Source organism: Cornus florida, unplaced genomic scaffold, assembly GCF_030987335.1.
Source record: "Cornus florida cultivar Cherokee Brave unplaced genomic scaffold, ASM3098733v1 CherokeeBrave_3.0.0_Hap2_Chr03, whole genome shotgun sequence".
Classification (NCBI taxonomy): domain Eukaryota; kingdom Viridiplantae; phylum Streptophyta; class Magnoliopsida; order Cornales; family Cornaceae; genus Cornus; species Cornus florida.
This window is the reverse complement of record NW_026775573.1, coordinates 50,852,906-50,868,416: the sequence shown is the minus strand read 5'-3', so window position 1 is coordinate 50,868,416 and position 15,511 is coordinate 50,852,906. Positions and strand designations below refer to the sequence as shown.

Genomic DNA, 15,511 nt, shown 5'->3' with positions numbered 1-15,511 from the left:
CCAATGCTTCTAGAGCCAGCTCCCCCTCTTTGTGAGCCTGCTCTAAGGTTTTGGGAGACTGCTCTCCCTTCCCTTAGCAGCCCTCGTCTGTTTCAGCTTCGTCTCCTTCAACTCCGGTGATGTTCCAGCCCTCTGCACTATAATAAATTCTTGTTCTAACATCCAATTAACCTTCCAGACTAACTACAAGCCATCCATATGCATCATTAATCTCAAATAGCAAAGCTTAAATGCATAAACAAAAAGAACCAAACAAATAGAGACTTTAAGAATTTTGTGAAACAGCTTCATTCAACGAGTCTAATTATCAGTCAAGCATACATAAACGTTTGTTTAGGCATTTATTTAAACTCCTGGAGTCCATCTAAGTATGCACAGATCACAAGTTTAAGGGAAAGAGAAGAACAAATACTTGCCTTTGAGACTTTAGATTAAAATCTCTAACTGTCGTCTCTATCAACTCGGGCAACGTCGGTTGTATTAAACGACCTCTGCTGCTCCTAGTTCAACCCAGTAGCATACACCAAACTCCCCTCCTTGACTCTGTTTTAGGTGAACAGTCTGTTTTTATGTGAACAGACTAAGGTTGTATTTCTTTCAAAACTCTAAGCCTAATGTAACAACATATTTATAGACTCAGTAAATCTATAACCCTAATCCTAATACACTCCGGAAAAGAACCGACTAATGCAAAGTCGGCAATACGTAAAATCCACAACCCTAACTTAAGATCCAATAATTTAAAACAATTTAAATAATTATAAACAGTCAACCAGTTACATATTACTAAGGCAATTAATTTAAATAAATTCAAATAATATAATTAAAACAATCTATCAAATAATTAAATTAAAACAATCTCAATTCAGCAATTCAATTAAATACACACAAATAATAATAAATCAATTTGGCAAATAAAACAATTAATTTAAACAAATAAGTCTAATAATTAAAAAAAAAATTTAAATACAAATTAATATTGAAAATTTAATTCCCATTTTATCTTTTTGAAAAGTAGGGGTATTACAATTTGTGAGTTTGATTATTGGATGATGATGATGTACTGACTATGGTGAGACTATATAATCCACTTCAAAAACAACAAGGTAACCCAAAAAAAATGGGTGAAGTTTTTCTCACAACCTTATCCATGGAGAGTAATCATTTGTCCATACTTATGTTCATGGATTCCAATTCAACCCACGAAGAAATTGAGAAAGAATTGATAATTACCTTTTATTGTTACATAAGTGGTAATGGTAAAATTAAATATAGAAACTAAAAATAGGCTGAGAGTGGTTTTATGTTAAAAGGAAAGGTCAAAGGTGGGTTTGAAAAATGACCGTTAGATCTAACGGTCTATATAGAAAGTGTGGATTAATTTTTTTGCTTCATGGGGAGCAAGCATTTAGGACTCTATATATGTGTGTGTGTATATATATATATATATAACTAATTTTGTATTTTTTTAAAATCTCATAATCTATATATGTTTTTTCAATTTTGTATACTTAACTATTCCTCACAGCGACTGTGAAAGGACAGTGGCACACCTCTTAAAATAATCAATTATATATTATATACACACATACATTCAGTATACAAAAAGTAAATAAGATATACGGTTTTAGTTATTTACCTCTACTCTTTTTACGCTAGGGAGAGGATCCAAGCTCTCATAATTGACCCTTATCATTTTTAGTGATATTTTTTAATTGGTCTTACATTAATATATTATTGAATTAGTGGTTTATGCATGTATTGTTGTTCCTCTCTTATGCTATGTTTGGTGTAGAGGAATGGAATGGAATGGAATGCCCATTCCAACCATTCCTTTGTTTGATATACAACTTAAAGTGGGAATGGCCATTCTATTGGAATGAAAATCCATTCCACAACTAAACCTATGGAATGGCCATTCCATTCCCAAGTAATTTATTTTAAAAAATTGACTTCCCAAAACACCCTCATATTCCAAGTCCAAAAACTACCATTAACTTCCACCACAATCATCTTCGCCTTTCACCACCACCACCACTACCACTGCCTTCCACCACCACCATCACCATCGCCCACCACTTTCCACCGCCATCGCTGCCGCCTTCCACCACCGCCACAGCCACCTTTACCGCCGCCGACTTTCACCATCGCCCACCACTTTCCACCACCACCGCCGCCATTGCCTTTCACCACTGCCACAACTTTCCATCACCACCGCTACCGCCACCGCCTTTCACCACCGTTACCGCCACTGTTTGCTGCAACCACCACCGCCACCTTTCACCACCACTGCCTTTCACCATTGTTACCACTACCACCTTCCACCATCACAATTGCCATTGCCTTTCACCACTTACAACTGCCACCGCTTTCCACCACCACCACTGCTACTGCCTTTCACTACCACCACCACCTTCCACCACCGCCACCGCCACCGCCACCGCCATAACTCACCACCACTGCCGCCGCCGCCGCCTTCCACCACATCCACAGCCACCTTTCACCACCACCACCGCGGCCGCCGCCTTCCACAACCACCAACAATGCCGTCATCGCCTTCCACCACCGCCATCGTCTTTTACCACCTTCCATCACCACCACCATCACCACCACCTTTCACCACCACCGCCACCACCGCCGCCGCCGCCTTCCACCACCACCACCATCATCACCACCTTCCACCACCACCATCACTGCCTTCCACCACTACCACAGTCACACCATTATCTCCTTCCACCAGAACCACCACACTACTACCACTACCTTCCACCAACACCATTGCCACCTTCCACCAACACTGCTGCCACCAATTTCCACCATTGCCACCACCGCCGCCTTCCAACACCACCACCTACACTATTACCGCTTTCCACCATCCATCACCGCCACTGCCACCATTTATTTTTAAAAATTTATTAGTGAATATCATTTTGTTAATTTAATTTAATTTATTTGTTACTAATATGGATATTTTGGAGAATTCAATTAGAAATTTATTCCATTCTAAATTTTAAATTGGTCCAACCAAACACTAGAATGGTTATTATCATTCCATTCCTACACATTTCATATTTACAACCAAATAATAGAATGAGAATGACCATTCCATTCCATTCCCATTCTTTTTCCATTCTCACTTGGATTCCATTCCATTCATGCTCACCAAATGTAGCATTATTGTTTAACTAACCTTTCAATTAGAAAAAGGAAAAAGGAAGCGACTTATATATGGGACTTTGAATCTTGTAGGAGTTCGAACGAGATGAAAGTCAAATTGTTTAGATAGAGTCATAGACTATACGTGGTAAGAATAATGACGAGTACTTCCCAATAGCTCTCCTATTTATTTTGATTTATTTTGTTTAAACGACATGGGCGGGTAGTTACATTAGGATATCTTAATTTATTTTGTATATCAATAATTTGGAAAATAAATTTCCTGAAAATTTTGTTTATAATTTATTTTAGTATATTTACATGTATTTATTTTATTTTTTTTGTGTAAGAGTAACCAACATGAGGCCAATTCGAGAGTAGGGATTGACCCACATGATTTTACAAGAGTTTTGTTTATAAACATTATTAAGATGAGGTAATTTTTTTTTATTTTTTATTTTTTAAAAATAGTGCAATTCTATGCAAACTTTTTATTTTTTAAAAGTGTTATGATATCTTGACTTATAAAATATATCAATCATTTGGAAAATGAATTTCCTTGAAAATTTTGTTTACAATTTATTTTAATATATTTACATTTAGGTTCCGTTTGTTTGGACGTAAAATATTTTTTAAAAAATATTTTTTAATTTTCTAATATTTGGTTGTCGTAAAATATTTAATAAGAAAAAAAATATTAAAATTTAACAAAAATAATATATTCATAAATTTTTGACAAGTTATTTTACATGTCGGCTAGATGAATTCGACCTCAATCTTGACGTAAACCTTTGTCAAACACTGACAAAATAAATATAAAAAAAAATATTTTTTTTAAAAAAATATTTTACATCCAAACAACAAAGATCCTTAATTTATATATATATATATATATATATTTTATGGATAAGAGTTACCAGCATGAAATCAGTTGGAGTCTAGAAATCAACCCAATTATCGGTCTGATTGGCTGTTTACGAAGATACACTGGCCTAGTATGAACCTGTCCGGACCCTGGACAAGATATCCCTGTAATCCATACAGTGCCTAAACCCTAAAACCCATTGTTTCTAACGTTCGGAGCAAGAAAAAACCCTAATTATAATTGAATTGAATCCAGTAGTTGGAGGCGGGAAATCTGGTTGGACCAAATGACAGACAACAAACAATCGCCGTCGATCTCTGCAAACCCCAAACACTCGCTTGATCAACGGCCTGTATCTCCTGAACGTCCATCAAAGGTCGCAAAAGTAGAGGAGGAGGAGGAACACGCAGAAGAAGAAAAGCAGTCGAAAAGCATGAACCAAAACCCTAGGATTCAGAGATATTTGGTGGCAATCGAATACATTGGGACTCGATTTTTTGGGGCACAGCAGCAACCTAATTGCAGAACAGTCGTTGGTGTACTCGAGGTCAAAACTCTCCTCTCTTCTTCTTTTGTTGAAATTCTTTTTTGTAGGATTAGTGGGGAAAAAACAATGCAAAGAAAATCAACAGGGGAAGTTTCTTAATTTTTCATGCTATTTTCTTTTCCTTTTGCCTCGATAGTTATGAAAATGTAAAAGTTTTAATTTCATTACATATGACGATTTATTATTAATTTTTTAAAAATAACTTTCATTCACTAAACCCAGGGATCAAACATAGCTAATCTCTATTGATTGGTTGATGCGATTTCTTCTTCTTTTTTTTTTTTTGATAAGTAAGATTTTATAGAAAGTCCCCAGATTTTATAAAAAGGCCTCCTAAACATCATTCTTAGCATAATTCATTATGAAAATAATTCATCTTAACATCCTCATTTCTGCTATAATTCATTATTCTTGCTTATTTTTTAATGCATAATACTCAAAGCCATATAAAATAGTTGGCCTAATAACTGTTGTATAAAATTATCCTTTTAGTTTATATGGTATTCATTTGTCACATTGCCTCAGTTTTGTCCAACTTGTGTCAATTCTACTAATTATATCACCATCTATTGCACCATCCTTTTATATTAGACCCTAAATATCGATGGTGTTCACTTTGGATAATCCTTTGTTTTTTAAATGTAACCATTACATCATTAATATCTGACTCTTTACTAAATTTCTTTTTTTAATAAGTATCGGTAGAAGCATTCAAACGGGGAACACATCCCAGAAAAGCTACACTAGGACCAATAGGTCCCCTAAATTCTCAATATGTCCAAAAATCAACTCTCTTCCATTTGACTTACAGTTTCTCCCAAAGACCCAACAAAAAAGAGAACTAATAATAGAGAATTTTAGCGCCCCAATAGGAGTCTTCTCACCATCGAAGGACCTCCTTTTCTGTTCCTTCCATAAACAGCACCACACACACAAGGGGGCCACCCTCCAAAATCATGAGCTTGGGAGCTCATTGAACAATCTCTCCAAACCTCAATCATTCCTCTCGAAAGCAATACATGACCCAAAGGACTCCAAACAGACACTAAGAGGGGCTTTTGTGCCCAAATAGCCTTTCAAGGGAACACAATTCCAGAAGAATCCAAAAGGCTCCCATAGAAGCAGTGAACATCAAACCTCCTTTGCGCTGAAACCGTTCAAACCCAGGAGGTCGCCTCTCTCCTATCCACCTCCTACCGGTACAAAATGCCAAGATCTCAAATACGTCCTCCATCTTCCGGTCCTGGAAATGCCTCTCAAACTGAACATCCCAAGTCAAGCTCCGGATAACAATCAGTGACGAAGGCATGTCTCTCCATAGATATCCAGAATAATCTGGGGAGCGATCATGTCAGCGCCCTATTCCAGCACCAAATGTTCTCCCAAAATCAAATGTCTCTTAGCCTTGAATCGGATGTGTTTAGAGAATTCATCACACCCCTTCCTGACGAATTTTCAAACACCCACCCCTCCTGGTATCCTCACCTTAAGAGAACATGAGCCGCCCCTAACCTTCTCAAATCTGGAGGAAATAACCCTTCTCCAAAGGCTGTCTCTCCACGCCAAATCTTCACAATTACTTACCCAGGAGAGCCTTACTGAGAGGCACTAATATCCTAATCCCCAGGCTTCCCACCCTGATCGATCGACAAACCTGCTCCCAACTCATAACATGATACTTGAACTCCTATCAATACCATCCCAAAGAAAGTTCTGCAAGAGCCTTTCAATCCTCTTGACCATTGAAGAAGGAATTTGGAAGAGTGATAGAAAGTAGGAAGGCTCGATAATGTGCTCTTCATCAAACTGACCTGCCCCCCATTCGAGAGAGATTGCTTCTTCTAGACCACGAGCCTCTTAAACCTCTCCATCATTGGATCCCATACACGCACTCTCCTTGGTGTCTAGCCCAAGTGCAGGCCCAGATGCTGAATAAGAAAGACCCAACTCCACACCCTAGAATATCAGCCAATGCAGAAATCCCTGCCACCTCCCACACTGAAACACACTCTTCCAAACATTAGCTTTCAACTAGAGACTACCTAAAAGCACCACCAAGGCACACCGAAAATGGGAAATCTCCATCTGATTGGAGGAATCCCTGCCCTCCCTACTTTACTAAATATACATTCCATATATTCAGTTTTAGTCCCACTAACCTTTAATCCTTTTGATTCTATTTCTCCACCTTTTAAATTTAATTGCTAAGTTTTCTTTAGAAGCGTCCAATAGTACTATTTTGACGAGCCCCTTCCTATGTGTTTAGAAAATGGTCTTTTTAATGCGAGAGGTTGCTTCGCAAGGTCAACATATGAATGTGGTTTCGGAAGCCTTTCTAGTCAAATTTACATTTATAAAAACCACTACTACAACTAATGAAGTATAGCGAGTAGGGATTGTCCGCAGGGATTATACGTGTTGGAATTTAACTTCGACTCTAGCGTATCAAAAGATTGCAAAGGAGGGTTTGGTTGATTAATTACTCTATAAAACAATTAAATTAAAATGCAATTAAAGTAAAATAGTGAAAGATAGGGATTTAAGAGATATGAAGAGAGGTCTTAGGGTGTTGGAATTACCACTAAGCTCATGTAATTAACCACTTGCTTTCCATTAATGGGGAATACATTGTTGCAATCAAGATGTGGCCACAAACATAAACACAGTTTGCATGTAAAAGCGTGAACTATCTAATGTAAGAGTGAATTGTCTACCTAAACAACAAGTAAACTAAGTGTAGAACAACCCACCAAGACAAAGGTATAATCCATCAATTAGTTAACAAATGTATCTAATGAGAGCACACATCAATCTAGAGAATCATGGAATTTGCAATAATAAGTGTGGAGTATCAAACCAAGCATAGATTGTCTACCTACCTACAAGCATGAATTAAATTGTAGAACAACCCATCAAGTGTAAGCATAATCCATCAAATTAATTTACAAACCCATTCAATGAAAACCATGCTTAGCCATCACTAAATCCTTAATTAATCACACATAGATATGCAACCAACATAGAGAATCTAGTGTAGAGATCAATTCCCAAATAATCACACATAAGACAACATGTAATTAAAATAGAGAATCACTAGGAAGAATTGAATCAACAATCACAAGGCTAACCACTAATCACAACAATATATATAATTCCCCAAAAATAGAAATACAAGAGTTTAGATTACACAAGACTTAGGGCTCATCCAAGCCCTAATTGTAGATCTAGCCAATCATGGAGGAGGTGGATGAGGTCATGAAACCCTCAAGGGCAAGCTCCAAATATGGCTCCATCTTCTCCTTCCTCTTCTTCTTCTTCTTCTTTGAAGCTCTAGAGATAGAGAGTATGTGGATCTAGAGATGTGTTCTTGAGATGTGCCTCCACTTCCCTCTTTTCTTCTAACCCTAATCTCTAACTTTCTAGAGAGAGAAACTACAACAATATAGAAATTACAATGTAAAAATATGAATCTCTCCACAAAAATGGTTCAATCCCTCTTATATACAAGGCTTTTAGAGCCCAAAAATGTGAGAACTCGGCCCTAGGATCTCCTCTTTCAAGCACACCCCGAGTTGGTTCGAAATGAGCTTTCGATCTACTTTTTTATAACTTCTGCGAACAGTTCGATTGATCCAACCAATAGTGTGATCGATCAGTGGTATGGTGTGATTGATCAGAGGTATGGTGTGATCGTTTAGGGTTCGATTGTTCACAGTGTGATCGATCAGGTTTTCGATCGTTCACAGTGTGATCGATCTAACTAAGCAGTTTTTAGCATCAGCCTCCTTTTGCTCCAGTTTCTCACCAAGACTTAGTTTGACTCCAAAAAGGCCTTAATGGACCGAAATTAGCCCGTTTGAACCTTATTGACCTGAAAATAGACAAAAACATAAATTAGTACTAAAACGGGAAGATAAGATAAAATAAGGTCCTAGAGCATTTAAGATTAAGGAGTTTAAATGCGCACTTTTCAGCGCTTATCACATGTCATCAACAAACAACATGCACCAAGGGATATTTTCTTGTAAATCTTTTGTGACCTCATCTATAATTAATGTGAATAAATATGGACTTAGTACAACCCTTGGTGCAACATCGTGTTTATAGAAAAATCTCTAGTCCCATTGCATGTAGTGCGGACTTTAGTTTCGGTATTTAAATAGTTATCCTGAATAATCTTTATCATGTTGAGAGGGATTTGTTTTCTTTGAGAAGCTCACCGAATTATATCTCTCGATACCCTATCATATTCTTTTTCTTGGTCTATAAAGACCATATGTAGCTCAAACAACATATAGTGTGACGTACCATATCGCCTAGGGGGGAGAAGTTGCTGAGGCTTATATGTGTGGACACCCCTTAACCATGTAGATGCGTTTTGAGCAAAACTGTGAGCATCGAGAGGAGAGTGTGTAAAGTTGACAATATTCACATAGCGTGGGGCGCATCGTGACAGAAGTTATCAGAGCCAATCCCCAGCCAGAAATGTGGGGACGTGCACAAGCCCATGCGGGCCAACGAGGATGCTGGGTCACAAGAGGGGATGATTGTGACGTCCCACATCGCCCGGGGTGGTAGAATAGGTGTGGACACCCCTTAATCATGTAGACGCGTTTGAGCAAAACCGTGAGCACCGAGAGGAGAGTGTGCAAAACAGACAATATCTGCACGGGACAAGGCGGGTTATGACATAGTGACTCATGATGTACCTTTTATTTCCCAGAGATTTAAAAACTATTGTTGCATTGCGCTGTGGCTAGGGACAGTTGGGTGATGCTTTAGTCCTTATTTGGAGTTCTGTCGGTTATGCCCCGGTCCACGCTTGGTTTGATGGAGGCTTGTGAGGGTGTATAGTGGGGTCCCAAGCTTGTGTCTTTTGGAGGTAGTGCCTTTGTGCGTTTGGTGGTGCTTCTGGAAGGAACGGAATAGGAGATCCTTCGACGGGGAGGAGATTTCTATCGGGGAATTGAAATTCCTAATCATTAGTACTCTTTTTTGTTGGTTTCTTGGAAAGAATTGTAAATCCTTGGGGGATATAGTTGATTTTTTTGACAGTTTGAGAGGTTAGGGACCTTATTTGGTCCCCCTTTGTTTGTTTGGCCCATTTGAATGCATTTTATACATCTTTACTTGTAAAAAAAAAGAAGAGTTATTTATTTATTCATTTAAAAGAAAGAATTGGTTTAGTGGGGCTTTAGAGGAGAATCATCGGAAAAATTTCACAATGAAATTTTTTTGTGATGGAATCTATTTGCCAAATCAGTGCATGTTTTTCTTTGGGGGAAAAAAGGAACTTAAAAAGAAACTTTTTTCTTTAATTATTTTGACATGACTAAACAATTTAAGCAAAATTAGACTGACTTATAGCTGTGTTAATGATTCATATGTGAAATAAATGTGACCAATTGTTTTCCTTATCTTCAATTTCTTCCATCCAAGACTACAAGTTACATTTTTTTTTTTCCTGAATGGGGTATTTTTTTATATATATAAAGAAAAAAAGAACTGTACAAGTGCATAAGGAGGCATACCTCCTTTTACAAAACAAGTCTTAAAAAAGACCAAAACCAGTAAACTGGCGAAAACAATCTAAAAAGATTGAAAAAAATGTAGATGATTAAAATACAAGACTCAAATCATCTAAACTAAGGGACAAGTAAGACAAAACCTCCCACACAATAGTTTTAGCCAAATAAGAAGGTTGATCCTTAACACCATCATGAAGGAGTACATTTCTCACATTCCAAATTTGCCACACTGTTGTTGCAAAAATACCACTGAGAATTTTCGATCTAATAGATTTCTTGGTGTATTGTGAGTTGAACCATTCCACAAACTGATGTAAAGTATTACACACAGGCATGTCAATTTGTAACAACCCAAACAGCTCTTGCCAAATGGATTTAGCATAGTTGCAATTACAAAAAAGATGATCATTTGTATCTTCATGTTGCCAGCAATTATGACAGATGGCAATAAGTGTAATCCCACATTTCTTCAGGTTAACCAAGGACAAATTTTTATTGTGTAAAATGATACAAACCCCCACAGCAATTCTGGGCCTGCAGTGTTTCCAAACTAAGCAACTCCAACTCAGAATTTGACTTGAAGATCTACAGACATTCCAAGCGGCTTTCAAGGAAAAATTACCATGCTTCCAAGCAATACTATCCTCTCCAGCATGAATTTTTATCCTCTGAATAGCATCCCTTACAACCTCAGGCAAAACAGCAGAAAAATCCCAATCACCATTATTCAGAATATCAGCAGCTTTAAAACTCCTATCCACCTGTCGAAGTGTAGCAGCTCCAAATTTTTGAATCAATGTTTGATTCTCACACCAAGGATCAGTTAACAAATTAAATTCCATCCCATTCCCTATTTTGAAATCAAGATTATCCAAAACCAGTTGTCTAATCTCCACCAATTGTTTCCAGATAGCTGAATCAGTGCCCTTTGGAACAACATTCCAAAATGAAGCTTTTTGTAAATACACTGCATGTAACCATTTAACCCATAATTTATCCTTCTTCTGCACAAAATCCCAACAAAGAGTGATCTTCGCAGCCTCATCAATATCTTTTATCCTTCGGATATTAAACCCCCCTTCTACAATAGGTAATGTGACTTGGCTCCATTTGATTTGAGATATCTTCTTTATGTCCTGCTTTCCACTCCACAAGAACTTCTTAAATCTCCTTTCCAATTCATTTTTCACTTTCCATGGGATTTTAAAACCAAAAACCCAGTGATATAAGTAAGAATATAGCACAGATCTGATTAATTCTATTCTCCCTGCAATAGACAGGTTAATGGTATTCCAATGTGCCAACCTCACATTAATTTTATCAAACAAAGCCCTGAAATCACCTGCTTTCAAACAATTGTTAGACAAAGGAAGACCAAGGTATTTGAAAGGGAAGTTTTCAGTGTGAAACTGGATGATATTAGCCAATCTTCGTTTTCTTCTAACTGCTTTAGAAAATATAACTGTACTCTTCTCTTTGTTAACTTGCAATCCAGTAGCCTCCTGAAATTGGGTAAACACATCAACAATGGCCCTTGCAGTAGGAATATCAGCTTTCACCACCATTACTAAATCATCTGTGTAGAAAGCATGAGAAATCTTCAGATTTATTTGAGCCACAGCCTTGTATAACTTGATCCTGCCTTCTTCAATAGCATAATCCATCAAAGTGGTAAAGTATTCAGTGACAAAAGAGAATAAAAGAGGAGATAAAGGGCACCCTTGTCTAATACCTCTGGAAGCTGAAAATAGCCTGCTGGAACACCATTACACAGAATAGAAAACTTGGGAGAGGATATACATTTTGTAATCCAATTAATCCATTTATCACTAAAACCAAAAGCCTGCATCATATTTTGAATAAAAATCCATTCCACAGAGTCATAAGCTTTTTTCAGGTCAACTTTCAAAGCCATTGATGGGTCCATGCTTTTCTTACCAAAACCCTTAATGAGGTCTGCAACTAGAAGAATATTATCATGGAGCCTTCTGTTTTTAATAAATCCTGACTGTTCAGGACCAATTAAAGTGGGAAGAACACAACTTAACCTATTTGCTAACACCTTAGAAATAACTTTGTAAACAAGATTACAGAGAGAAATAGGCCTGTAGTTTGCAATCTTATCTCCATGATTAGGCTTAGGTATGAGAGTGAGAAAAGTAGAATTGATACCTTGAGGAAGAGTACCAGAATTGAAAAAGTAGCACACTGCATTTATGAGGTCTTGGCCAATAATTTCCCAAAAATGTTGAAAGAAACGAGCTGGAAATCCATCAGGTCCTGGTGCTTTATCAGGTTTGAAGTGCATAAAAACAGTCTTTATTTCTTCTGCAGTGATAACACAATCCAATAAATCAGTATCCTCTTGAGATAAGACTTTCCTAGGAGGTCTGATATCAGCTAAAATCTCCCCTTGCTTCTTGTATAATTCAGTATAAAACTGAACTAACCACTCCTTGATCACCTTTGGATCTGCAGAAATTTCTCCTGTGGTATTTTGCAACTGAGTAATTGAATTTGCACATCGCCTTTGCCTTACAACATTATGAAAAAATGCTGTACACTTGTCTCCTTCTTGTAACCATTTGAGTCGAGACTTTTGAGCCCACACAATTTCATCAAGATCTAAGGAGCTTTGTAACCTGCCAGTAGTATCTCTCTCCTTTTTTATAATAGCCTGATCATCTGGATTTTGAAGTAAATCCATTTGAATTGAATACACTTCATCTTTAGCTAATTGAACTTGTTCTGAAGAAGTACCCCTATCCTTATTCCATTCTTTAACAGCTATCTTCACAGCTCTAAGCTTCTTTTGAAGAACATGAATAGGACTCCCTGTAACATCAATATTCCATGCCTTTCTAACCACTTGATCAACCTCAGCCTGCAGACACCAGATTTTGAGAAATTTGAAAGGCTTTGGACCTGCGGAACAATCAAAAAACCATTGTACGCAGGGGTAAAAGACACCTTAAAATCATTAAACCTTTGCAACCACAAGTCATTAACAAGCACCCTATCCAACTTGGCATTAATTTTGGATTGAAAATTTTGCTTATTACACCAAGACCACTCCCCATTGTTAATAGGGAGATCATCCATACCAACATCAAAGATCACACTATTGAATTCATCCAGCTTGCTTTGAGGAATCCTCAAACCGCCTTTCTTCTCATGACTATATCGAACCATATTCCAATCCCCCAAAGCAATCCAAGTACCTGAGACCTTAGTAGCTTGCATTTGAAGTGATTTCCATAAGTCTATTCTATCTTTAGCTCGGTTTGCAGCATACACCCCTGTAATAAAAATAATTCTGCCAGACAACATATGTTTCACCTGTAACAACATGGATTGAGCATCTTCATACACTAAAACCACATCAAACAAGCCTCTATTCCAACCAAACCAGATTTTCCCCAAATAGCTAGACTTATAATTAGCTAGCCAATTCCATTGAGGGCATATTCTCTTCTGAATTATAGGAGCTTTTCCCTCCTTAACTCTAGTTTCAACAAGGATAGCAAAGGAAAATTTGTTATCAAGGATCCACTGCTTTACTTCCTTTTGCATGGGAGGTCTATTTAGACCTCTCACATTCCAAGCTCCTAACATTGACGAGAGCTTGACAGTAAACCACTGCCAGTTTGCATTCCTCTAGTCACTCTATCTGAAGGGGGGATGTAAGGCTTCTTTCTTTGTCTAGACAATTTCCCACTTTCTTGACTATCTTCTGTAATTTCTTGGCCATTAAAATCTCTGACAGACTTGCTCTCCTCCGTTGTAGCTCTTGGAGATTCATTACTGTCATTAAAAACTTTGGCAGCCTTAGTACTATCAGGAGTTTTTCCCAAATTTGTAGCCATAGTTTCCAAGGTACCAGTAGGACTCTTGGGATCAGCCAAATCAACACTCTCTTCCACAACAATATCGTCATTAGTGATATCTGCAACCTTATCGTCTTCAACATCAACAACCTTATCATTAGAGCTCATGGGAACACCCAACTCCACAGATTCTTCCACAACTGTACCTTCAGGATTGATATCTTCATCCAGAATTGCAAAAGTATTTGAAGTTGCCACATCAGAGGATTTCAAGTTTCTCGTTGGCATATCAACAACCAACTTCTCAGCATTCTCTAAATCAACCAGTTTACCTTTTTGTTTAACCACCCAACGTTCATTAGATTTCTTAGTCTTAACCTTGTTTTGAATAACCTTCTGTGGGCATCTGTCTTCACTATGATCAACTCTTTGACACAACTTGCAAATCACAGGCTTCCATTCATACTCCAAATCAACATGACGGTCAATGCCGTGAATATCCACAACCATGTCGTCTGGTAATTGTTCTTTGACATCAACTTCAACCATAACCCTAACGAACTCTCCTTTGTCTCTATGAATTTCTGGATCATCCATATATATAGGTTTTGCAAAGGAAGAACAAACTTTAGAGACAGAAACTTCATTCCGGCAGTGTACCGGTAAGTCATGAATTCTCAGCCACACAGAGACTGTTTCCAATACTTCTTTCTGCAAGTTAACGTTCTTGTTCCACTTTTTTAGAATAATCGGCCGTCCCTCAAACGTATGAACCCTGGATAATACTTTTGGAACCTCAGTTGCATCCTTGAAACGTACCATAAAGAAACCATCTTTGAGATAAACCAAAGTGAAATCTTTGGCCCAGTATTTTGCCACAAAGGCTTTGAAATATGGGTAGTATGGTTTCTTACCCATTACGTAACCCACCACAGATGATTCATCTGCTTCTGTAATGGATACCTTCACACCTCGGCATTCTTGATAGTAGTGTAAGTTCTTGAATTTTTCTTGAGATTCATCAAAAAAGCTGTTATATCTAGGTTTAGGAGAGGCCAAATTCCGGCTTGGAGATCTTGCCGGCGTTATGGGGGAGGAGGATTGACCCTCCTCCGTGCTGGATCTGCCTCTTTCTTGCTGTAACCCTATGTGCAATTTGTTGCCCTGATCTCTTTTAGGTGTTCTTGAACCAACATAGCCAATCTCCTTCTCTCTTGGGTCGTGTGTTGATGAATTCACTTTGGACGAAGCAAGCGAGAGTGAAGATAACAGACGAATTACATTGTTTTGAATGGCTTACATTGTTTTGAATGGCTTGTGACCCCACAGCTTGATGAAGGCCTCGAACCACCAAATTTCTGATTACCCTGAACAAGAAGGAGCTGCTATGCAGAGCCAAGATAGCAGACTGGGGTTCTAGTTCTTCCAAGGCTGTTTTGATCTTAAAACAGGAAACCCGATTCTACGAACCTAAGGAAAGGCTGCAAAGCAGTAGTAGGAGCGTTAAGACTGGAGCTTTTGGTAGTTCATCTGATTAATTTATCCCTTGAGTGGCTTACCCGAGAAGTTGGAGAGAGGGTGGCTGAAA

At 37.9% G+C, this 15,511-nt stretch overlaps 1 protein-coding gene across 2 annotated transcripts in view; it reads left to right on the top strand.

Annotated features, from left to right (window-relative positions):
• Positions 1-4,089: 4,089 nt before the first annotated feature.
• LOC132300496 (uncharacterized) overlaps positions 4,090-15,511 on the top strand; it is a 70,431-nt gene continuing 59,009 nt past the window's right edge. For both annotated transcript variants that reach the window (XM_059797599.1, XM_059797598.1), the window contains exon 1: positions 4,090-4,568. In XM_059797599.1, the coding sequence (XP_059653582.1) occupies positions 4,308-4,568 (261 nt within the window). In that variant the 5' untranslated portion in view covers positions 4,090-4,307. The remainder of the gene's footprint in view (positions 4,569-15,511) is intronic.